At 41.8% G+C, this 25,215-nt stretch overlaps 2 protein-coding genes across 3 annotated transcripts in view; both read right to left on the bottom strand.

The window, feature by feature from the left end:
- Nucleotides 1-1,742: 1,742 nt before the first annotated feature.
- RARS (arginyl-tRNA synthetase) lies at nt 1,743-14,196 on the bottom strand. Of its 2 annotated transcripts, XM_011356695.2 has the most exons (11): nt 14,057-14,196; nt 12,612-12,746; nt 10,368-10,556; nt 9,362-9,470; nt 8,702-8,802; nt 7,993-8,114; nt 6,761-6,881; nt 5,093-5,222; nt 4,024-4,128; nt 2,414-2,592; nt 1,743-1,883 (listed from the first exon to the last, which is right to left on the bottom strand). In XM_011356695.2, exons 1-11 carry the CDS (start codon nt 14,099-14,101, stop codon nt 1,770-1,772), a joined length of 1,350 nt encoding a protein of 449 aa, XP_011354997.1. In that variant the 5' UTR covers nt 14,102-14,196; the 3' UTR covers nt 1,743-1,769. The 2 variants fall into 2 exon arrangements, with proteins under 2 accessions (XP_011354997.1, XP_023384370.1); XM_023528602.1 differs by lacking the exons at nt 12,612-12,746; nt 14,057-14,196 and adding an exon at nt 10,672-10,751.
- A 3,717-nt stretch (nt 14,197-17,913) lies between these two features.
- WWC1 (WW and C2 domain containing 1) overlaps nt 17,914-25,215 on the bottom strand; it is a 134,226-nt gene continuing 126,924 nt past the window's right edge. Inside the window, exons 19-22 of the mRNA XM_011356776.2 lie at nt 24,545-24,637; nt 21,508-21,741; nt 19,877-19,998; nt 17,914-18,958 (exon numbers count right to left, since the gene is read on the bottom strand). Of these exons, the coding sequence (XP_011355078.1) occupies nt 18,892-18,958; nt 19,877-19,998; nt 21,508-21,741; nt 24,545-24,637 (516 nt within the window). The 3' untranslated portion in view covers nt 17,914-18,891. The remainder of the gene's footprint in view (nt 18,959-19,876; nt 19,999-21,507; nt 21,742-24,544; nt 24,638-25,215) is intronic.

A 25,215-nucleotide genomic window follows, 5' to 3' on the forward strand; every position in this document is an offset into this window, starting at 1 on the left:
CCTTCTTCTTCAGTGTCCAAACACTTCCAAATCTTAACGTCTGGTGAAATGATATCTAACCTCAAACCCAGCTTTCCTTAACATCTCTACTTTGCAATAACTGGTCTATTTTATTACTCCCTACTTGTGCCTGCCTTGAATTTTTGTTTTTTTGTGTCAACTCCTCTGACCTGTGGAGGGATGCGTATCTGAATACCAAAGGAGCTTTCAAAAAAGCAGCCTAATACCCATGTTAGACCTAATAAGTTAATAACTCCACTGGTGGGGCCTGAAATGTGTATTTTAACAGGATCCAAAGAGAAGTGCCTTAGGTAATAGGCTCCTTCAGGGAAAAGGCCATGTTCTATGTATCTTCGTGTGTATATACCATGGAGCACCCAGCCAATGCCATGCACAGCAGGTGCTCGAAAAACAGGTGTACATGAAGTAACAGGATGATAATTAAATGATGATTAAATAAAAGGCTAATTATTTATTGTAAAAAGTCTTAAACAGAAAAATCTCACTAAAGAATAGGTGGCAGAATCTGTGAGCATTTTAATGCAAATATTTAAAATATGGTAGGCTGCCAGGGCAAGGAGGTCCAGTACTATCATTGAAATTATTCTTCATTTTCAATGGTATACAATGCCAAAATTACATGACACTGAAAGTGTAGAAATATAAAACTACAATGAAAAAAGACTCAAGAAAAAAATTCCTTAGCCATTACATGATAAACAAGTTAAATGCCAAGATGTGAATATTCGTGATAAATACCTGGAACAAAAGCAAATTTAATAATTTCACTCAAACGTTGGAAATAATCATCTAAATGTTAGTCCAAAAACTGAACAGTTGAGAAACTAAGGTACTATAAGCAACATCTAACTCATTGGGTAGATTTTAAGCACTTTCTTAGGAGCAGGTACACCATAATAAGTAAGAACCCGGTGTCTTCTGAGTCCAAAAAAGTACAGCTTTACAGATGATTCATATATCATACTTATACCCTGGCACACCTAGCTTGCCTTTATATGCTTAGTAAGGACTGCTGGCCATTGGCTACTTGATGTGGTTTGTAGAATCATTATCATCTTTGTGTGATGGTAGTATTTGGGCTGTGTCACCTAATCTAAAATGCCACAGATTTCAAAGACATGCCGATTAAACAGCTAAGTGATCCCAAGACACTGTTAAAAATTCTGTGCCTTAGAATTGATGAATACTGTCTATAAATATTTGCTTGTATTTATCTTATTTCATAAACATTGACAGAATGTAGGGAAAGAATTGGAAAACAGAAAAACTGAAAGTATGGATATTAACATGTAGGTCTCAATAAACTTAATATTTTTGAGATGAGCATAAAAAGCCATGAGTCTTAAAACTCAATTAGAACCTCTATAAATCTGTTGGCCAGGTGTTCAACTGTGAAGAAAAACAAACATTTACAAAATGCTTGAAATATACTGCTGAATATTTTTTTTGAAATCTGAGGAGATATTGTGATAGATATTACAATGTAGATCTGTGAGAATGGAAACCCTCTTTATAATCTATTAAGTCTATAGTCTGGTTTTCTTTTGACTTTGTACAAATCTCTCTAAAACACTACATTCTCCAAGAGTGAGTGATAGGATATAGCTCAGTTGGTTCATGATTTGAGTATATGCAGATTAAAAATAACTGTAAACAAAATTTAATTTAATATGGTAGCAAATGAAATGAGCCTCTTCCAAAAAATGTGGGGCTCAGGTATGTCATTACCGTCTTTAGATATTCCAGACTTACTTGTCTTCCCCCAGCACCACACCAAATCCAGCATGAGACACTCGAGTTACTTTAGGGTCATACCAACCAATCATCTGAGCAGCAGCAAATATTGCCTGGAAGTGCACAGACTACAAAGGAACAGAAGTAGCAAGTTACTCGCTAAACTTTCTAATAACAACGAAGTGACCTAAAACTCTTGTGTTTAAGGATAAAGATCTGGAAAACTCAAATCACTCACAAAACTTGTAAGGCAAGTAAAATTATACAAGCTCTTTTTTATTCCCTATAAATGAGAAACAATAAGAGCAGGACTGTTACATTTTCTATTTTCAAAGGTTTTTAAAGCAACTGAATATAGGGCAGGTTCACGTGCACTAATTTCAATTAAATTTCATGTCTCACGACCACCCTTTCAGACAGGGATGGTCACTGCGGTTCAGAGGAGTAACCCCAATTCCAGTTTATGGAGATAGGCTGAAAAGCTGGCTGGGACGTTTCTAAGTTTGGACAAATCCAACCCTTGTTCTTTCACCTATGTTATAAAACTGTTTTGCATTTTGGGGAAAATTTGTAGTCCTCAAATGTCATACGCCACGAACCTCACCACGCCATCTCACCTCCAGACAATGTAAGAACATACACAAATCTACAGACTCACTTGTCCACTGTCCACCACATAGATAATCATATGTGCTTTTTCCTCAAACAGTCTTTGTTTAAGAGCAGCCAGATCAGATGTATCATAAGTATAACCTCCATCTGATTTTACTATGGTTAATGGTATGGAACATCCTGGGACAAATACAATCTTTCTGCCATCATCCACTTGTACAAATCCTAGAAAAACAATCTTTATTAATAATGTTAAAAGAACCCTCAAGGAATATAAATGCTTAGCCATTACAGGATATTTATTAGCGAGCTCAAAAAATCACATTTTTTTTTCTCATAGTGACCTACTACTGTGAGCCTTGGAAAATGGTTATTGTCAAAGTTGTCTGGACACACAGGGTGTTCAGGGTACAGGTGAAATATCCCGGCAGTTTTGTGGACTCACACTACACTTGGCTTCCAAACACTTTGTAGAACACCTCACTGGAGCCCACCTGCTCAGTTGCAGAACATGTAAATCCACGCTCTGCTTTCAAGCTGGAGCCATAGCCTTCCTCTGGAAATTTTTATCATTACCTCTTAAAATGTACTGAAAGAACGTGATGATAAAAACAGCTATATTTGAAGTGCATAGGTTTGAATCTCAGACTTATCACTTATTAGCTATGTGACCTTGGGAATTTACTAACTTCTCTGTGCCTTTTTTATCATCATTAAAATAAGAGTCTCTAAAATTTTTATTATAATAATGCTAAAAACAACTTAGTTGTCATATCGGGAAGATGCTAAAAAAATAATTATTCTGAAAACTGATAAGTAAAAATAATAAAGCATTTATACTGCTTGCCTTATAGGGACTGTACCTCAGGATAACCAAAATAATTATGTAACGGGAGAATTCCAGGTAACAGAGAAGGAATGTACAATACTACCCTTTTAAACCTCTAATGAAGTATGGATCAAAGTCATGATCATCAAAAGTTGCTAAAACCACTAGGGGAAAGTCTAATGTGGAAATTTAAGGGTAAATCAGGCTGACAACACCTGAACCCACTAATCCATCTTCACATCACCAAAAGAGCCAATTAGACATTGTTTGCATTCTTGCAAATAAACAAAAAACAAAACAAAAAAAGAAAAGAGAATACAAACCAGAATTTCATCAAGTCTCTTTAGAAAATACAGAGAGAGGAATTATGTTAAATAACACTGTATGGGAAATTCTGTTAAAAAATGACTCAGTTTCTTTAACAATAAAAAAAAATGGGGAGGGAGAAAGAGATACCTACGGATTCAAGCAACTTAAGATATATGTCAAACAAGTATCATGTTCAGACAGGAAAACCCTCATGATTAAAAAAGATTATAAATCAATTTGTGAAATTTAACTTCTGGCTGGCTATTTAATAATATTAAGAAAGCATTATTAATTTTTATGAAGTGATAATGGTATTGTGATTTTGGAGAGAAAGCGTCTTTTACAGACACATACTAAAACAGTTATAGATAAAATTATATAATGTAAGCAGTGAATAAACATAATAAGATTGGCCTGTATTCATAATTGTTGAAGCTGGGTGACACGCTCGTGGAGGCATTATAATATTCTCTCACTTTTGCCTTTGAAATTTTCCATAAAAGTTGAAGAATACCCACCTTTATCTTCAAATTCCTTTACGATGTCATTCATCCTATCTTGATAGAAGGATTCTCCCCTCTCTATTAATGAGATGTCCAGGGCATCATAGATTTTATTAAACTCTAAGAAAAAGTCACCAAAGAAAATGGTTAAGAATTTAAATGAATAAGAAATATGCATCTTTCGTTATCTGGAAAAAAATTCATTGTATTAAAAATGTATGATACAGAGCACTATACACATACTGCCATTTTAAAATGTGAAAAGAATATAGTAAAACACACATCAAAATATTAACAGTTGGTAGGACTATAGATAATTATTGTTTTCTTTTTTTCCTGTCTACATTTATTGTTTGTCTATAAAGAACATGTGCTTTTTGTGTACCTTAAAAAAAATGTAATGTAAACGAGAAGAAAAAAAGAAATAAAAGCCTTTCCTATTTGGAGATCAAATATTTACTAAATTTTCTTATAGTTTTTCATAATTCGTACCATTTACCTGTCTAGCCATGCATCCAAAATAGTATTACCTATAGTAGCACATTATAAAACATTTTACTACCTAGTGCTGAAAACAGCCATCATTAGTCTTCTTTTTCAAAGATCTACTGGCTGTTCTTGTCCATTTATTCTTCAGAGTAACCTTTAAAATTACTTTGTCAAGTTCGAAAACCTGAAATTGTCTAAAACAACAAATGAATTTGGAGAACTAGGGAACTTTGCATGATATTCTACACAAATATTCTACTATATCTATTGTGGATTTTCTTCGTCTTGGTCTTCCACATTTCTGAGTAAATTTATTTCTAAGGGTTTTATAGCTTTAGTTGCTATTGTGAATAGGATCTTTTTTTTTCTGCTTTCCCAATTAATTTTTGCTGACTACTGAGAAAGTTAAATTTTGCACCTGTCTTAATAAACTTTCTTAACAGTTGTTTTAGTTTTAGAAAATATTTAAGAAAAAAATTTATTTGCTAGTCCTTGGAAATTTAACATGTTATTTAAGGTCAATTCTGAATAAAGACTCAAGGAAACTACATGTAATAGTATTTGTTGAATGAATGAACAAAGCCCAGAAACTTACCTTGGCGGGAAACATCACAGATAAGCTTCCAGGCTTTGATGATATCTGGATTTTTACTCTGGAGCAGAACCACACACTGGTACGCTCGCTTTTTAAATTCCTCCTCAGTATCAAACCTCTTCTTGGATTCCTTTAAAAAAAAAAAAAAAGTAATAAGGTTTGTAATAGAGTCAACTATATTTCTATATTAAAACTTTGTTCATTTCTCAAAAAACAAACGAACCCCACAAAAAAAATCAAAGAGCGAGGAAAAAGTGAAAATTTAGAATACTAGAACAAAAACAATAGAAGTGCTCTATCTCAATATTTAAAAATACTGTTACAAATGAGTGTGTGAAAGAACCCTATTATTTCATTTGAAATTATTTTTTCCCGAAAATTCTCACCATAGTGCTACCTCCACTTTTCTACATCAGAAAAGCCTACTCGCACCAATGCTTTTGTGTTCCAGGAGAGCAATAAAGAATAGCTAACAGGCAGGAATGATTTTTCTGGGCTCTATTTTCCATTCTGGATGTGGTCCTGAATGAGTTTTTTTTTTTTTTTTGTAATTAAAAATTCCTTTCATTGTTTTATTTCTATTTTGAAAGCAACACATGCTTACTATAAAATGTGTGTGTGTGTGTGTGTGTGTGTGTGTGTGTGTGTGTGTGTCTGTGTGTAGTTAATCTCACCCCAAACTAACCAGTAACAACATACATATTGGTGAATAATCCTAGACATTTCTTTGCAAATACACACCTATGTGTTTTATCAAAAAACTGGAAGTATATGGATTTTTTACTGTGGTTTTAAAATTTAACAATGTATTACAAACATTTCCTTGCATTCATACTGATTATATTCAGAACACAGAATTCCAACAGGTGATTATAACATTAGTTATTTTACCTGTTTCACATTAGTAAATATTTTGGTTGTTTTCAATTTTTTCATCAGAAAATATTTATCAAAGACAAAAAAAACCTCCCCAAAACAAACAATAAACTCCACAAATGTTTACATTTTAATAAAGTAATCCTATTCTTGGGAAGCTGTTATCATAAGGAAATAATTTTAAAAAGGGATAAAACCCATAAATAAAAAGTTGTTCACAGATAGGAGCCCTCCAAAAAAGGAAAAAAATCAACATCAAAGATGAATGCAAACTTTAGTACACCAATCCAACGAAATGATGTGCAGTCATATCATAAAGTAACATGAGTTTATAATGTTAAATAAATGCAATACAAAAATGACATTATCAAAAATGACATAATCAATGTTTAGATATAAAGATAAGTCAAAAAAATCAAAGAAAGTTGACCACAGTGATTAATTTAAAATTATGGATTATGGTAAATCTGTCTTTTAAAACAGATTTACATATACTTAATAACATTTAAAAAATATATAACATCAAGAAGAAAACAACAGTATCAAAAACACTTAAATACTAAAATGTATTCTGATTAACAAACTCCTAAATTCGCTTAACAGGTAATGTGGTAGAATTCAATTTTTAGTGTACACCAATACAGAAGCAAAGATGATACCTTAAGAGGTGGGGAGTTTAGCAACATTTATTTAACCCCACAGTAGCTTCAAATACCATTCTGAACTCCCTAAGGAAAACGATTATAATGAATGGTTAAAACACAAATAATATAACAATAAATTGTATCAAACCTTATAAAAAGCCTGAAGATCCCCAATAGGAGGTGAAACTGTTAGGTAATCTGGAAATTTATCTTGCAGGTGAGCGATGAGCATGCCAAACTGGGTCCCCCAATCTCCTATATGGTTTAATCTAATACCAACCAGAAAACATAAAATTTTAAAACGATAAACATGTTTAAATTAGGGGAATTATATTCCATTGGAAACTGCTAATGTTTAACTGCCAGGACATTACATTTAATAGTATCTTGTTTACTCAATTGTTTCCTCAACCTGTCTACAAGCTCCAGGAGAGGCAAACACAATGTTATGTTTAGCAATGTACACCCAGTTAACAGAGGCTGCTCAGAGCAGGATTTGCTAAATGAAAGAAGTTTCTATCAATGGATTGTGATCTGTTTATGTGTAGCTGACTAGGACAATGACAACTGAGCCAATGTTGGTCATTACCACAATTTTATGAAAATTTAACATTTCAAGCAATTATCTGAGTATAATTTATACTAGTGGTTCTCAAATGTCAATGGACAAAATCTTTCAAATGTATGTCAATCAAACCACTTCTCATCTCTCACTGCTTTTAACTAATCTCAAACCACTAGATTATCTCTTAACTGGGTTATTATAATAGCCTTCTAACTTATTACTATAGCTTTCCCTTCTTTGTCTAGCTTCTTCACAGAAGCCAGAGTAATCTTTGATTATAGGCACATTCCATTTTATTGCACTCCGCTTTACTGTACCTCACAGATGTTGCGTTTTTAACAAATTGAAGGCAAGACCTTCCACCAGCAAAAAAAATTATGACTCTTTACTCTGATGGTCTGGAACTGAATCTGCAATATCTCCGGGATATGCCTAGATAGTGCTCTACTAATTAATACTCTCCTGTAGCTTCCCATCACACTTACGAATAAAATCCCAATTTCGTATTACGGCCTACAAGGCCCAGCATAATTTGTCCCTTGCCTACCTCTGCCAGTACTAGAATGTAAACCCCTGGTATGCAGGAGGCACTCAAGAACTATTTTTGGAATGAAGGGTGGGGGGTGTTTTTCCTTGGTTCCACCCCCAAGAGATTCTAAAAAGTTGTTAGTTCAGAGGAGAGGCCTGAGACACAATTTATTTTAAAAGCCTACTGGGTGACTAGAAGCAGAACCACACTTATGAATCACTTAGTCCAAGATTCTCAAAGGACATCTGTCATTTCTATAGAAATCTCAAAAGGCAAGAGTACACACCTCAGCACGTCATATCCTGCAAATTCAAAGAGGCGGCACATGCTCTCTCCTATGATAGTTGACCTGAGATGGCCTACATGCATCTCTTTAGCTATGTTGGGAGATGAAAAGTCAACTACAACCTGGGATAGAAAGCAAAGAGATTTTTATAGGCAACGATATTGTACTGTAATTATGTAATATGATAAATTACATAATTACAAATATTACAAAGGCAATCATAATATATAAACGAATCAAAGTAACACGCTGCACACCTTAAAAATTTACACAATGTTATACGTCAAATATATTCAATAAAACATTTTTAGAGGGGTATAAACTTTTTATTCTGCTAACATATTCAATAACAACATATTTAATAATAAAACTCAGACAAACAGTAGCTTGGCTTGCTAGGATTTCTGATGAGTCTACTCATCTACCATTAACTGAAAAAGAATCAAATTCGTTTATATAAGTTATCTATCCTCTATTTCAGTGACAGCTCAAAAATATCACCTGGCCACCTCAAGTGTCTCCTGGAATGAAGTGAAAAGAAGAATCATATAATAAGCAAGACCCAGGAAACAGGCTATATCACAGTTAGGTTCATAATCTCAAATATCAATGATTAAATCTCAATATAAGTGAAAGCCATTTCCAGTTACAGCACTTATCACACATTTCTAAGCTATATATTAATATCAATTGAAAAATGTACATATACCTTTTTATTCTCTCCAAGTGCAGGTAGTTGAACGCCATTCACCAAGAGATTGGTCAACTGTCCTGATACAAAGTCTTTTCTTAAGTGGACATTAATAAAACCTAATGAACAGTAGAGAGTAAAACAAAAATCAGATAGCTTTCTATGTGGAAGAACTGCTCACTCCCAAAGGCTTTCTCACTTCGGGCTCCAGAGCGCTGATGTGGCTCTGGCGAAACGCTTCGGGATTCCAATACCACTCGGGGCCCTGACTTGAGCTCTCTTGTCAGCTCCCTGTTTCAGCATCTACTTCAAACCACACCACTCTCCTGAAAGCTTCTTACTTAATTCAGGGCCTTTTCACTCTCAGCAAACGATCTGTTCACCTCTTAACAGAAAACAGATAGCCCTTTCACCACAAATTTACCTACCATTACCTGTTTCTTCTTTGCTAATGAAAACCTGAATCACAAGGAGATAAAGGAACTCATCCAAGGTCAGGCACCTATGTCTAGATTAAACCTCAGTTTCCTACCTCTCAATCCAAAGTGCTTTCAACCATCTTTTTCAGCATACAAGTCTTATTCCTACATTTATATTTAAAAATGTTTTTCATTTTTTATTTCAAAAAGGACTCAGCATCAATACAACTACTTAAGATAAAGGGTAACATTGTCATACCAGGACCAGCAATTTCAACTTTTTCAATACATTCATTGTCTGGGAGGTGTTTGGTAATGCTTTCGGCAATTTCTCTTGGATTAACTTTCTGTTCCTTGGTTTTGAGCATCTATAATATAATATAAAACAATTCATTATACAACACATTTCAGCAAGTTACTCAGAAATGCACAACTGACAAAGCATTAGATGCATCTGACATTAGACTGATCAGAAGGCAGAAGCAGAGAAGTCCAATGATTTTATAAATGACTAAAGCACTGAGCATCAATAGTCAGTCTTAAGAGAAACACGAAAGTGCCCAAACCACGTGATCTCCATTTCAAAATGAGTTGCCACAAACATCTATAACTTTTTTATGAAGATGCAGCAAAGTCTTTAGTTATTATGCCTGTTTCCAAGATATTTATATTTCTAATTTTCAAATCATGACAGTGTGCAATATGTGGACTTGAATGATAAACAGCACCCTTAAATACTTAACCCCAACACAGACACATAAAAATTATCTGGGAAAAAAATTTGAACTCTTTAGATTAACCCTTTCTATTTAACAATGAAAGGAAAGCAAAAAGTCCCAAACCAGGGGCAATTAACCACAAACACATTAGACAATGTAGCTATTAAAAATAGGAAATTAGTTTGACTGAAAATGAAATACGTAAGCCCGCCTCAAAGACACCACAGCTGCATCAAATATCTGACAAAAATGCTGGATGCCAAGTGGCTAACTTTTAATTCCTCATCTTCTGACTCTCACCAGCAAAACACAGCAAACCTGGACACAACAAGGAGGAAGTACCAAAATAAAACAGTACCAACTAATTGCCCTTAAACATTTAACTGAATATTCAAATCTGTGCTTTTTTAAAAATTAAAAACATACATGTCCCTTCCTCAAGTTTTTCAGAATTGTGCAAGTGTTGCTATTTATGTTTATGATAATGATAATGATAATGCTTAAGAAAAACAAATCACCAAGAGCACTTCATAATAATACAATTACCTGAGAGATACCCATAGCACTATTACACTGATAGTCCCCAAACTTGGGCTGTTGACTTGGTGTCACTATTAAAGGAGGATTTTCCAAATCTGGATACGCAGCCTTAATGGCACAACCAAAGACCTCCTGTAGGCGGCTGTTGATGTTAATCATATTTTTGGTTGGTCTGTTCCTTTCTGCTTGAAGACTCTGTAAGAAAAGAATGAAAAAAAGTCAATAAAATACTAAATTACCATATAAAATCCACCCTCCCCCCATTTGAGAAACCTTCAAATATCTTGAGAAGAACCAAAAGGTAACATACATTCATAGTATAACACTCTCATATCTCAGAGATGCTGAGAAAGGTAATAGGACAAGTCTATCCCACGGTATCTAAGACATACATGGGGAATTCCTGAGTTCTCCTTCCACAGTTATTTCATCAGAACAGAAACTGAAAGTGGAGTGTGTAAAGGGCTGACTTATCATGTTCTTAACTTCTCTAAAGTTTGTATAAAATTTGGTATATGTCTGTTTTGTGTGTATATATGTAAACACATATATGAATCCATTGTACTTGATTTCTGCACCACGTAATTTAGTATTTGATTACATTTAATACTTTCCCCCAACCTATTTCACATGTGCAAGTCTTTTCTCCCCCCAAAATGGTAAGCTCTGCAATAAAGATAAGCTTTCTGAAACATCTCACGTTATGCAAAAAATTACATCTTAAAAATAAGAGCTTATAAGAAAATTAGCATCAGAAGCAGATTACTCAAAATGTGATTTTGTAACAAGAGCACTATCACAATAGCAATCTTGAAAATCATCACTGTTAAAAAGGTATCTGTAATTCCTAGTAAGTGCTAAATAAATATGAAACTTTATCTTAAAAAAAGATGAGGACAACTCAATGAAAGAGGAATAAGGAAGAGTTGAAGCTGCTGAGTTAATGCAAACAAGGGTAAAAAGCCTCTGAAACCACCACCTAATAAGTGTTTCTAAGTCAGAGCATCTGGCCAAAGTGAGCCAGGGACAGAAGGTAGGGCAAATGGGTATCCCGCACTGTAGTGTTTTTCTTCTGTGGCTTGCTATTTTCTGTGTTTGCGTACCTTGTGCTCAGCTCACCGCTGTTACTCAGTAGGTCACATAGAGAAAGTGCCTTCCACATTACACTGACAGTACTCTCCTATTTACACACTAGAGCTAATTTGTATTACTTCTCAGCCTTTTGGCTAAGATCAAGTATAGGGCTAATCTGTATTATGGATACAATATACTGTACTTCCTTTATTATCTTTTCCGTCAAAGCCACTACCACATATAAGACATTTAATAATATTTTTGAATTGAAATAAATACAAAAGTGAGTATAAATAAGTGTGGAACAAATGAGGTAATCAGAAAGGTGAGATATTTTGGGGAAGATTCCGTGAAAAAGGAATTTTGTGATTTTAGAAGACTCAAAGACAAAGCTATTTGAAGCAGAAGAGCTCACACATAGGTAATAAAAAAGGCTTTGTGGGAGTGGGGCAGGCAGAGTCGAAGATAAATAAATAAGATACAGTGCCAGTTCAGCTTGACTAAAAGCAGTAAACACACACAGGATAACAATTACGGGAATGAGGTCATCCTCTAGGATGTGTCATCTGCTGACCTGAAGGGCAGGCCAAAAAATTAAACTCCAAATGAAGCAAGTTCAAATTTTTTGATACAACTGATAAACACTATTAGATTTTGAGGTCATTAAATAACAAATACAGCACAAGCTTCATGGGAAAAAAAAGTTCTGAAATATTAAGTGGAAAAAAACCCCAGCCGCTATGACACTGAAAAATATAAAAATAAAATTGTAAAATAACCAACTTAGGGTAGTGAAGTGGTTATGTGTGACTGTGATTTAACACATTTCCCTTTGATTGAGGCAATTATTTAAAATTCAAAAAATAATTTTTAAAAAAGGCACAGGCACAAACTGTTGAAAGAAATGTCTCAACTCTACTTAGAGCCAACGTTAAGCCAGCCAAACATTTAGTATGATGAAACATTTCAATGGCCCCTGGGAAGACAGGACCCCACCAACTTCTCCATTACCTGCACCAATAACTTAGTCCTAATCTGCCTCGGGCAGGGAAAACAGGGTTCTTTTCCCCTCTTTCCAAATTCATCAGGGTAAACTTTCAGAATCTTTGATAACAGTTTTAAAAAAAGATGTAATAATTCAAGTTATAGGAAGAAACCAGAACCCAGAGTACTCACCTTTCGAAGGATATTCAGTCGATACTTTAATTTTAAATTTTCTTCCTGCAACTGCTCCAAATTTGGAGAAGCTTCTAAACAGCCACAGTTTTTCAACCGATCAATTTCAGCAGTCAGAGACTTAATTTCTTTTTCCTATGAAAGAAAAGGCACTTTGTTCAGCTCAGTATGACTGAAGACCTCATGATCTAATAAACTGTACCATAAAGTTCTTCGTTTCCTCTCTCCACCAGGGCGTGGCAAAGGTGATTGGAATGAACTTTCACTTCCTCAAGGTCTTTGATGACGTCAGCATACTACCCTTGATAATATGAAAAACTTAAGTATGTTGGGGCAGAGAAACAGGAGTGTTAAGCACACGATGGGACAAGCCTCATATCCCTAGTTTCTTTCCTTGGCTTAAATGTTTGCCTTTTGTCCTCTGTGCGACAAAACTATTTCCCCATTTTCCCCCCTTTGTTTCCAGTGTCTTAGGTCCTCCACCAGGCTTTTAACTAAAAACTTAAAGATATGCTAATTCAGAAAGTAAAGCTTCCCACCTTATTGTATTACTGAGGGAGGCCTCACGTGAAACTGCAGAATGTTTACCAGGACATAAATACAGCCCCCCAAAAGTTTACATAAATAAATATACATTATGTTCCAGATGTTGGGCTAAACACTTCAGAAATGATCTCTGTAACTTTTACCCTAACTTAGTGAAAAGTTACTTGTATCTACACACTGATAACATACATTCAGAACAGTAAAGAACTTGCCAATTTCCTTGAGCAACTTGTACTCTGTGACTCCTGATTCAGTACTATAAAGCAGTTCCTTTGATAAGAGTACTTAAATTACTTTCGTTTCTCCCTTCCCTGAGTATAAAATGTAAAGGAATTGTTGCACTTTCACTTTTAAGTTGTAACTGCGAAGGCGGAGGGCCAACTTCTGTTTGATAATGAACCACTCCATGGGCTTTTTAGAATTACTCTTGCTCAGCATCATGAAGAGAACGGTGGCCGAGCTGCACACCAGGGCCCAGGGCTCCTGCTCTCATCCCCCTTCCCTCTTTGCCTGTCCCTCCGCATCCCGCCAGCGCGTGCGTGCGCGCGGGGCAGAAGGAGCACGGTGGCGAGACTGTACTGAACACGCAAGGCTCCAGCCCACCGCAGATGCCGGTCTGGGGTGGGGGGTTGAGAGGGCGGGACCCTGTGCTCCGCTGAACCTCAGTGTCACATGGGCCCAGGACCGAGGGGTTCTTCCTCTCCCACCCCTGGGAAAGGGCTCCTGGGCGGGCGTTCGCCTCTGAGGCAGCGGGGCCTGGGTCTCGGGACCCCTCTGTCCGCGTCGGAGAGAACAGGGCGACCCCCGCCTCCCTGCCGCCGCCCCGACGCTGCTCGGGCGGGCCCCGGGGCCTGGTCCCTCCCCTCCAAGCCATTCCACTGGCCCCCATGCGGTCTGACCTGCTGCTGCAGCCGCGCGGAGCACTGAGCAACCAGCCCGGCCATCCTCCTGTCAGCGCCTCACGCAACAAGTGGCCGGAAGCGGAAATGGCCGGCCCTAAACCGGAAGCGGAAGCCCTCCCCTCTCGCCATTTGGAGGCCGACTGGGTGCTGTCTCCTGGGCTGCGGGGAGACCATGCAGGGAAGTCGGCCGGGATGAGGGCTGCCGCCCCCAAGTGCCGCCGCTGGGGCGAGGGCAGAAGGTTGAGGGTGGTGGTGGTGGCGGGGGGGAGATCGGACCAGAGCTGCTCTGTGCTTGGACTGGCTTGGATAGAGGGTACTGACCTAGAACCTCTGTGAAATGGGCACAGAACTAACAAAATTTGTTTATTCAACAAGCATTGATTGTGCACGTTAATATACCAGACACGATTTCAGGCGCTTGAACACAAGCTGGAAACACGTTGGACAAGGGCCCCGCTGTCACGGAGGTTACATAGTGAAGAGATACACTAGACAAAAAAAGTAAATAATCAATCTCACATAGTTTTAATGTTCAGGAAGAAATGTGGTGGAGTGACTTGGGTCAGGGAATCCCTCTCTGAGCGGGTGACATTTGAGTTAAAATTGTTTTAACTGCTGACCTGAGATACCATTTGAGAGGATAGGGGCCTTAACTGTCTTGTTCACTCCTCCTTAGACCCCCGGTACTTTAAAGCAGCCGTCTCTAAACATTTCCACTTCTGTGCCCCATGAAAGAATTTTTAAAATTAAAACTCCAGTGTAGATTTTTTAAAGTTGACATCTGAAAATTCTTGCCACAACTTTATATAGAGGTCACGGATGCTTTTCTGGCATGTGGCTTCTTGTGTATGTGCTCTCGTGTATTTCATCAAAACTGTGAAGCTGCAAATTTAGCTCATCCAACTTATGGAAAATGCCCACCATATGAATTGGCAAAGCTAGTTCTCTGTCAGATCAAATAATCCAAATCGTATTAACTTAATTTAAAAAAAAACTTTGCCTTTATTTTAATCTTTTAAACCAAATAAAAGTCTTCATATATGTCTCTGTCATCTCATTTCTAAATTTTGAGAGTAAGATGGATAGAGGGATGGACGAGTTGCTGGATGGACAAATTGATGGACAGATAGATCTCCACCTTCCAGATAATGCAGGAAGTAAGGACCATCTTCTTACTAAGCTCCCTTTGCTTGGTGCTCAAGGAGTCACCCTCAGGAGAAATACACTCTTGGAGTAACTTGTTCAGTTCCTGTTTATACCAAGGGCAATGGAAGAGGTGTTAGGCCTTTCCTTGTGGAATGTAAAAAGAGATTTGGGTAACTGAGTTTGCAGGCAAATCAATTTTAGGAGTATACAAAAATTCAGGATCAGGAAATGCTCCTAACTTTTCCAGGCCTGCAGACCCCTTAGAGTATCTTGCTATACCCTGGGGGGCTTATAGCCCAGCTTGGAAAAACCTTCACCCAGAGCACAGCTGTGCTCAAAAACTGTTTAATTGAATGAATACAAGAAGGGTTCTAGGCAGAGAGGGAGCAAAAGCAAATTGCCTAAGGCAGAAACTAAATTTATTTGAAAACAGGAGGCGGACTGGGTATGGGCAGTGGTGGAGAGACTGGGAAAGGTGAAGCCTTCAGTACTCCTGTTCCACCCAGAATTTTCCTTTTTCCTGATTAATAGTGACAAAGGAGAAGGGAGTAAACTCATCTGAGACAGACATTTAATCTCATTCATTCATCCCATGGATATTTTTTAAGGACCCATTAGTTGTCAGATCCAACAGAAAACAAGACAAGTTCCCTACTTTAAGATCTTTCAGTATCGAGGGCAGAGACAAGACTAGGGAACTGTGCTCTGAAGCCAACAAATCAGTGTGCCAGGGTGACTTGTGGGAAGGTAAGTCGGATGGGGCAGCCCAGGGTCAGTGGAGAGGGTTCTCCAAGGGGGTAAGGCTTGAGCTGAGATCTGATTAGTGATAAAGGGAAGACAGTCTCAAGGTGGGATGAAGACACAGCGTACCAGGTAGAAGGAACTAGAATCGCAAATGCTCAGTGGTGGGAATGAAACCCTCCCATAGCCGAATGTGATTAGCAGTAAGCTGGACAACTCTTACATGTCAGCCTTCTCAGAGGCAGGAAGCACAAAGACCAGCAGTGTGCACATTGCAAAAGATTTGTAGTCAAAAGGCAACTGTTGGTTTTATGAACGGGATGATCAGATTCATTGAGTTCTGCTTTTTTCAGGCTAGTATCCTAGTCGCTCCCTTTCTCCATGCCTTCATGCAGAGAAACCACAGGATTTCATGACTTTATTCCTGAAAACCAAATGTTCAAAGTCCCTTCAAGTATAGCCTCATGTGACCACACTTCTGTCAAACAGAAACCAGAGTTGAAAGAATATGAATTCCAGAGTCCAAAGGTCGGGTTCGCATCCTAGGTCTGGCCATTTATTAATCTGAGTGATCTTGAGCAGATCATTTCACAATTCTAAGATCTTGTTTTCTGAAAATTTTGGAGAACACATACACACAATTATGAGTGGAAGTTTATTTATTCTTCAATTTCTCACCAGGCAAACAACAATGGGATGTACTGGTGGCTGGGCAGTGACTGTTTATAGGTATGGGGAATTGGATGCCACGGCAGACGGAGGGCCTTCCCCTTCTGAAGGGGTGGCCTCGTTCTCCCTAGGAATGCTCCATCAGCTGAAGAGACACTGAGACACACTTCTTGGGCAGGAGGATGTGCTTGCTCCATGTAGCTTTCCCCCTAACACAAGCAGGTCCTTTAGGACTCTGCTTCACAGAAGCAGCTGCTGCGGGGACGTGAGGGGCTGACCCTTGCTGGTAAAGCTGAACACGGATAAAAGTGTGACTGAGTGAAAAAATCCCATTGCACGATGGTCCAGTTTTATTGAGCACTCGACAGGATTCACTAGACAGACTATACAGATAGAGTGAGGATGCAGCTGACCTCTGGTGTCAATTAAGTCAGACCCCAAGGATACCATTCTCTCCCCACTTCTTCTGCTTTTCTCTGTGGGGTTGGCCCCAGAAGCTAGAACCTTGGTTACAGGTGGCTTTAGGAAGAGAAAAATCTAGTCTCTAACCTTCAGGTGAAAATTGTAGAAGAGATTAGACTGGTCCAACTGGGGTCCCATGCCTATCCTTGGTAGCCAATGGGATGGGTCACTCTGTCTGGCTTGAATCATCTGCTCCATCATTGCTGCCAGCACACTTAACAGAAGGGCAGGGTCTTCGAGGACGGCAGCTGTCTCAAAGCTCTGAGCCATGCAGATATCAGAGCCCAGAGGAACAGTGTGAAACAATGTTTTGCTTCGGGATGTATTGAAATTGATTGGGGACTCTGATACTCATTTGAAGAAACTGCAAAGCCAACCCTCAATGTATGGGATGTCATTTCACAAAAGAGAGTGCGTGCATCGGACACCGGCGTGTTCGGAGATGTGACACCCTGGGGAAAGAAGCCCCAGCTGGTGGTGAGAAACTGGACTGGACATTTGGAGGGAGGCCTGGCTATCAAAAGCCCTGGAAGCCACATGGGGAATAATGGTGGATTCTATGCCACTGTAGGTTCCTTCTACATAAGGAGAAACAGCCAGGTACGGAATGTAGTGGGGAGGCGAGGGACAGCCTGGGCTTCACTCGCATGATACAGCTGGTCCGTCCAACTGCAGCTTGCATAAGACTGACTGTGAGCGCGTGGATAAAAGCCGGTCTCTGGGCCCGTCCTGGTTGGGGGAGGGTCTAGGAGTCTGTATTTTTAACAAGCTGCCCCCAGTGATTCTGATGTGACTGGTGGTTCAACATACTCTGAGGAAAATCGTACAGAATAATGTCAGAGAAAGGAAGGAAGAAGAGATTTCGCTTCTTGTTTAAGGCTGACTTCCAACCGCCTGCAATAGCCCCGCTGAGCAGTCATTTCCATTTAATGAGCAAATGAGTGAAGGGCGGGCAAAGAAAACAAACCAAAAACAAACCAAAAACAAAACATCACCTGCACTGGCCTAGGGATGGGTGGGAAGGAAATGATTGGGAAGGAGAAGAGTCAAAAATCAGGGAAACAGATGAAGTGAGGGGTGGGAGAGAAAAAGAGAGAGGAAATTCGTTCAGAAAGGCCACTTTATTGATGGAGATAAAACTGAAAGGAATTTTCCACAGCCCTCCCTCACTCACTTCAGTGGCTTCACTGGGCATCCGAGACCGGCGTGGGCAGGCCTGCTGCCAGCTCCGTGCTGCCCACTCCACATCAGGCGGCCACACAAAAACACATCACAGCTCATGAAGATTCACAGATGCACCCCGGAACCCCCCAAACAGTTCGTGTGCATTTAAAAAATATTGTATAAAATATGTTTAGTAGGAAAGGTCAGCTGTGCTGTGATGTCTATAGGACGTCCTTTTAGGATTACCGTCCCCAAAACATTACGTACTTATTGCAGTGAAACCTCTAGAAGGTAGAGCTGTACAAGAAAAAAAAAAAATCTAAACAATTTTATTTTAAGAAGAGCAGCAACTTAACACTGCTTTAGTTCATTTAAATTTTCTTTCTCAAAAATACATTCCTAAATATACAAACTATACAATCTTGTCATTTTAATGCTGGTTTTTTTGTTTTTGTTTTTTGTTTTTGTTTTTGTTTTTGTTTTTTTAATAATAATAGAACCCCAACTAAAAAATCTGTTCATCTTCAAACCGACAGGAGCGCTAGAGGACTTGTGACTCAGTACCTTCATATAACACCACATAAATAACTTTAGCCACAGTCTACGTTCACAGCGTGGTCAGTGGAACAAAGGAAATACTTTTCTGGTGATTAGACGTCATCTGCAGAGAGGGCTGGGATATTCATCCGAGGCCGGGTGAAAAATGCCATTTTCTCCCTGTAAAAGAGGCCATCCCTTTAGAGCAGAGTTTCCATCCTCACCTTGTGAATATTATGGGCAGAGTAACTCTGTGGTGGGGGCTGTCCTGTGCACCCCTGGCCTCTGCCCACTAGATGTCAGTCGCAGTTCCCCCATCCTTCCTTCCAGTTGTGGCAACCAAAAATGTCCCCAGACACTGCCGAATGTCCCCAGGGGATCCGAGTCATCCCTGGTTTAGAACCAATGCTTTAGTGGACATTAACAGGACCAGCGACCTTCAGTTCAAATCAGGGGCCTCTCTGAGTTCAAAAGGGATTTGGGCCACTTCTAGTGTTTGTTATAGATTCTCGATTGGTTAAAATACTAAGAGATGTCCAAGTTATACAAATTACAGAATATTTTAAATGTTTATGTACCACAAAGGAATGTTTCTTAGCCTTATCTGAATAGACAACAGAGTCTAAACACAAAGTTGTCTGTGAATGGGAGGCCCTCCTATGAAATGCCTGAGTCCGGTTCAGCCAGAAGGCACCTCCCTGAGATCCTGGCAGGCAGCAGGCAGCAGGCAGAGCCAGGGAGGCCCGGCAGGCATCCATCACCCCCGACTTATTTATCATTCAGCTGATTCTCCACAATTGCTGGTGATGGAACCACTAAGAGGAAAGGCCGGGGCAGGTGGCTCATTCATTAAACAAGAGACTCTAACAAATTAGCTCGAGTTGTGTGGGGACTGACACAGACAGCCGAGGGAATGCGCTGCAGAGTGCACAGACCGCCAGGGACGGCTTGGCTGAGGATGAACGTCTGTTACAGAGAGAGAGCGAGCTGGTGGTCTGCTAGGGGAGCGTGGGACAGGCAGTAGTGCAAGAAGACCGAGGCTGGGTAGGTGGCTGTGAGACAGGGAAAGGTGGGCGGGCTGGGGGCCCACCTGCTTACCTGAAAGACTGTACTTCTGGGGGCTCCTTACAGCTCTGGCCACGAAGCCTGTGCACATCCTTGGCGGCCGCCCTCATCATCTTGTCCGCCTGAAGCTCACCCTTGTGCTCTGCTTGGTCCATCTGCAGGCAAAGCAAGCAAAGCGATGAGGTGGTGGGGAGTCCTTAGGGCCTCCGGAAATGGGTCAGTCAAGAAGAACTTGCTAGCACAAATGAGGAGTCTATTGTAGTCAAAAGGTCTGAGGGTCACAGAATGGGCATCTCTACTCTTCCTCTTCCATTGTGGGATCCTCTTTATTCAAAATATGAGGGGAAGCGACCCCATCATCTGTGAGAGTGGCCAGGGAACTGAATACCTCTGTGGACCTGTCGGAAGTAAAGAGATGAGGGCTGCCTGGTGAATTGTGTGCTACTTCATCTTATCCTCAGGGCCACCTAGGAAGGTAGATTTTGTAACTACCTCTGTTTTACAACTGAGGAAACTGAGGCCCAGATATGTTAAGAAACCTTTTTAACGTCAACTAAGAAGTGGTAGAAACCCAATTCAAGACATGCAACTGCGCTCAAGGCCCTCCCAATGATCTAGGCAGGCACCCTCTGTACGGTGTTCTCTGCATTGTGTCTTGCTGTGTGCAGAGGGAACTAGCAAAGGTCTGTCATTTCTGCTGAGGGTGGCAATCCGAGAGTAGCAAATGAGTCAAAGATGGCCTTTGTTTATTGGCCCTGTGTTGTTTTCTTTTTCATGATAGTCTGAGTCCTGTTAGCTCAAAAGCCTACAGGAACCCAACTCAAATTTTCACCCATCCAATTATTTTAAATATAACTCAAACAAGCAGATTTTTAAACCATTTAGGACCTTCCTGTTTTGCATACCCCGTGAAGCTGCACCCAACATCTGCTAGTCAGAGATAAGATATACCCTTAGGGCTATGAAAGACCCCAAGCTGCTTCTGCTTTGCAGCTCTCTGACCCAGAGAACCCTCCTACTGCTGCTGAGTGATGTCATCTAGGTGGGAGAGCCCCTTCTCCAACCCTCCTATCTACCTCAATTGTCTAGGTAGTGGCCCCAGAAAAGTTGCCTCTGGGAGGTCTCATGCTGTGAAGGACGTCTCCCACTTGTGAAAACAGCACCCCCTAATAAAACTCATCGCGTGCTATTGCCATTGCGCAGTCATCGCTTTTTCCTTGAGCAACACTGCAATCTCTCAGACCCAGGACAGGAGGGCAGGGCCATGAGCGGGCACGCATTCCCCGCATCTCAGTCGGTACAAAGCCAGGCCATGTCTGCCCCTCTCCCCTGCGTAGGTAACCGCTCTGTGCTACCACATGCGCAGGGACTAAGGCAGGTCAAGATTTACTGTTCCAGATTTGCTGTTGAAGTGTGTGCTCCAGCACAGATAAGGTACCAATGTTTGATAAATGGTGAATAATGAGGGCCTGCACACGACTTAAAACGTTTACTGGGCAAAGAGGTTCCTGGATACCTCTGCTGACGGGAACGAGGGACCTACACTCTCTGTGGGCCTCAGGGCTGCAGGACTCGTTCAAAGCTCGGGCCTCGCTCCCTTGCAGCAGCGGATCACCTCCGAGCGTGGACCGCGCCGCCGCGCCTGCCTTTCGCGCCGCACTCACCCGCTTCTCCAGCATCCTCAGCAGCAGGCGGAAGCGCTCATCCTCTCGCAGTCCCTGCGGCAGCTCCTTCTCCCCATGGCTCTTGGCTTGTTCGAGCTGCTCCTTGAGCTCCTTCAGCACCGAGATCTCCTGAGTCAGTTGGCTGTGCCAGGTTCGGGTGGCCTGCAGGTCTAACTCAAGGTCCAGCGAGGTGCGCATCAGGTGCTCGTTGCGCAGGGATTTGAAGGATGACGGCTGCGGGGGCGGAGGCGGCTCTGACTGTTTAGTGAGGGGGCGGGACTAGTGAGCCCACGTGACCCCCCCTGAACTTCAAATACCCTCCTCCTTTCATCTGCAGGTTTCCACAACTTCAGAATGCCCCGCCCCCGCCCCGTCCCAATTACTTCCACTTCTACAGCTCATGTTTTATTGAGCATTTTATGTCCCAGGCCCGGTGCTGGGCGCCTTACCACCGTGACCTCAGCCCCTTTTCTCAACCCTGTGAGGTCCCAGCTGTCTGGACACAGAGGTGGTTAAGCCAGCAAGATATAAACCTGAAACTTGATCACGGTCATCTTTACCACCACATGGGGTGACCCTGTTTAAGAATTAACCTATCTGGAGAGAGCAGTGCCATGAGAGGGGGACTGAGACCCATCCATGCCTGAAACTATTCCAACATCCTGCTGTTCTCCACTAAATGAGCCAATGAACCTCCCCCTGTTCATTTTCAAGCTATATTTGAGTTCTTCAGTTATCTGTATGTAAAAGATCCCAAGTACTATAATCATTAACTCTCCTATCAAAGACCAGTAATGATTAAAAAAGAATTAAGTGACTGTAGGAGACTGAATTCTAAGCTGGCCTCCAAGATTCCCACCTTGTGACATCCACGTCCTGAATAAATGCCCTCCCAGGTGTGGGTGGGACCTGTGGATATGATGGACTGTCACTTCTGTGATTAGGTAATTAATCAGTTGACTCTGAGTTCATCAAAAGGGAGGTTATCCTGAGTAGGCCTGGCCAATCAAGGGAGCCCTTAGGAGATGAACTAGGCCCTTCCTGAACAGAGATCTGCTGGCCTTGAAGAAACAGTGTATGTTGTGAAGAGGGCCACATGGCAAGGACCCAAGAGTGACCCCCTAGGAGCTGTGAATAGCCCGGGCCTGTGGCTGGCAAGAAAATGCAAGGAATGAATCCTGCCGATGCCCTGATGGGGCCAGGATATGACTCTCTCCCCAGTCAAAACTCCAGACAGGGATGCAGTCAGTCAACACCTAGATTCCAGCCTGGCGAGACCCTGAGCAGAGGGTCCAGCTAACCTGGGCCGGAACTCCTGACCCGCGGGGACTGTGAGATAATGAATTTATATTATTTTAAGCTGCTGAGTTTATCGTAATTTGTTATGCAGCAGCAAAAAACAAATATGATGACCGATAATGAGATTGGAAAAATGGTACTAAGACATTACTAGGAGAACTATCCTCACCGAAGGCTGACAAGTTCACTTTCAGGAACATGAAACGGCTCAATGCAGTTTTATAAGGCTCGCTAGGGTGACCGCTATCTAGTCTGTGCTTATACATGGGCAGGGTCAAGAAATCCAGCTGAGGATCTATGTGGCTCAAGTTCTCAAACTGAGAAACAAAGATTCCTTTGCTTTGCATTGACCGATGTCCAATTTAGAAACTGGCCCTAAGCAGACGAGGCATAGCTCAGGAAGTGAGTGGAAGGATGGCAGCGTCCTGGGCCCTGGCCTGGCCTCTGGATGCTCCTGTTCCTCGGGACATAGTTTAGGACCCGAGGGAAACATGGGCTCAGACCCGGCATCAAAGGCTTCCTTAGGAGGCGAAGAAGGGGGAGCTCCCGTGGGGGCTGCCTTGGAAGGGAGCTGTCGGACAGGCAGGAGCCGCAAGCGGGAGCTTCTGCAGGGGCATTTCTCCAGGAGTGGGGCATGCACACCTGCTCCAGCTGGTTCTAAATGCTGTTTCCGGGGCCCCAGCCCAGTGGCTGAATCAAACTGTCTGGGAGTGTGGCCTGGGAACAAGCTCCCCAGGAGACCGCGGCACCAGCCAGCCACAGGAGACGGGTGGGGTGGGCAGTCCCTGTCACCTCAGGCCATGTCCACCGTCCCCCAGAGCCAGCATTTTCTCCCTTTCCTGTGACCTCTCTGCTTCATTGCTTTCTCTTGCTCACTCTGGCTCTTTCTGGAGATTTGTGGGGGTGGGGAGGGAGTGATCGACACAGGACCAATTCCCGATTCTGGCCACCAGCAGCTGGTGTGCAGGGGCGCCGAGAAGGCCTCCCTTGCAGGGGGCTGTAGGCACGCCCTCCTTTCCCTCTGCTCTCTCTACTGCTCCTTCTGACATTCTGGCTCTGGGTTTCTCCTAGTTCTACAAACTCACCAGACTGCTATCAAGTCTGCGTAAAAAGCGCTTTGAGGGGAGGGCGTCTCTGCTTCTCCTGCAGCTCTGGCTGGTGAAAGTCCCACTCAGGAATCAGTCCTTTCCTAATGCCACCCCACCCCGATCCCTCAGTCAGTGTCCATAAGGAAAGGGGAGATTTCTCTATGGGGACAGCTGTGGTCTCTTCCCTGTGTTTCCAGCTGGACTGAGAGAAGCCCACTCATGCCTCCCTGCTTCTGGCTGGTGCTGGGGGTACCTGGCTCCTCTGCCATCAGGGAGGGCTGTCAGAACCTTTAACCACTCAGTGTGCTGGACGGCACACTGAGCAGAGGCTTGTGTGAGGCGCGTTCCCATCAGTGACCATGACATCTTGGGTTGGTTAGTTCTCAGTGACCTGGATTTCTACCCAGGAAGGCGCACTCTGATCTAACCACTTCGTCATGACGATAAAGTTACATTTACCCTTTGGCACCTTCCCCAGAGCCTACACAGGCCTTACAGTTCACAAACTTCCATTCTCGGATACCATTGTGATCACAAGAGTGACCTTCTTAAAACCAGTGGCCGAGGAGCAAGGGTCAGACGTGAGGAGATGTGCCTGGGGAAACGAGGGCGGAGCAGATGTACCAGTGGCTTTGAGCAGACAGTCTTACCCGCTTCATCCGGACGCTGCGCCTCTCCAAGGAGTTTCGAACAAAAGGTGGCTTCTTGGACAGCGTGGAGCTGTCACTGTCACTCCGATTCAGCTGCAAGAAAAAAGTCATGGAAGGTAATGAAGGTCCGAGTGCCTTCGGAAGGCACACCAGGGCCTGAAGGGTGTGGGTTCCCCCATCGGCCCAGTCCTTTCTTGTACGATCACCCAGAATTCTGTTCCCTGGGGACTGTGGGAGGCGGGTTTCATTCTGACCCCTCTTTCCCTTCTAGAGGAATGTTTCCTGAGCATGTACCTGACACAATGTGTGCTGCTACAAGCTGTACGTGTGACATCTCACTTACTCCTTTCATCAACTGCATGTGACAGGAGCGCATTGGTAAAGTGGGGGCTTAGGGGTTATGGGACTTGCCCATGGTTGGCAAGCTGGTAGCACACAGTGGGGCTGACACCAGACAGTGTGACTCCAGAGTATACTGTCCCCTTCACCTGCCACAAAAACACCTATTTGTATTGACTCTTGCCTGTTGTCCACAGCGCCAGCCTTTAAAGCTCGAATGGAGCCACTATCAAGATTGAGATATATCATACACACATACACACACAAAAGCAGCCCGAGAGCAAAGCCTCCGGGACAGTATCCTTGGAGAAGATGGGGCAGACAGGCTCGGC

This window comes from Pteropus vampyrus, unplaced genomic scaffold (assembly GCF_000151845.1).
Source record: "Pteropus vampyrus isolate Shadow unplaced genomic scaffold, Pvam_2.0 Scaffold30, whole genome shotgun sequence".
NCBI lineage: Eukaryota > Metazoa > Chordata > Mammalia > Chiroptera > Pteropodidae > Pteropus > Pteropus vampyrus.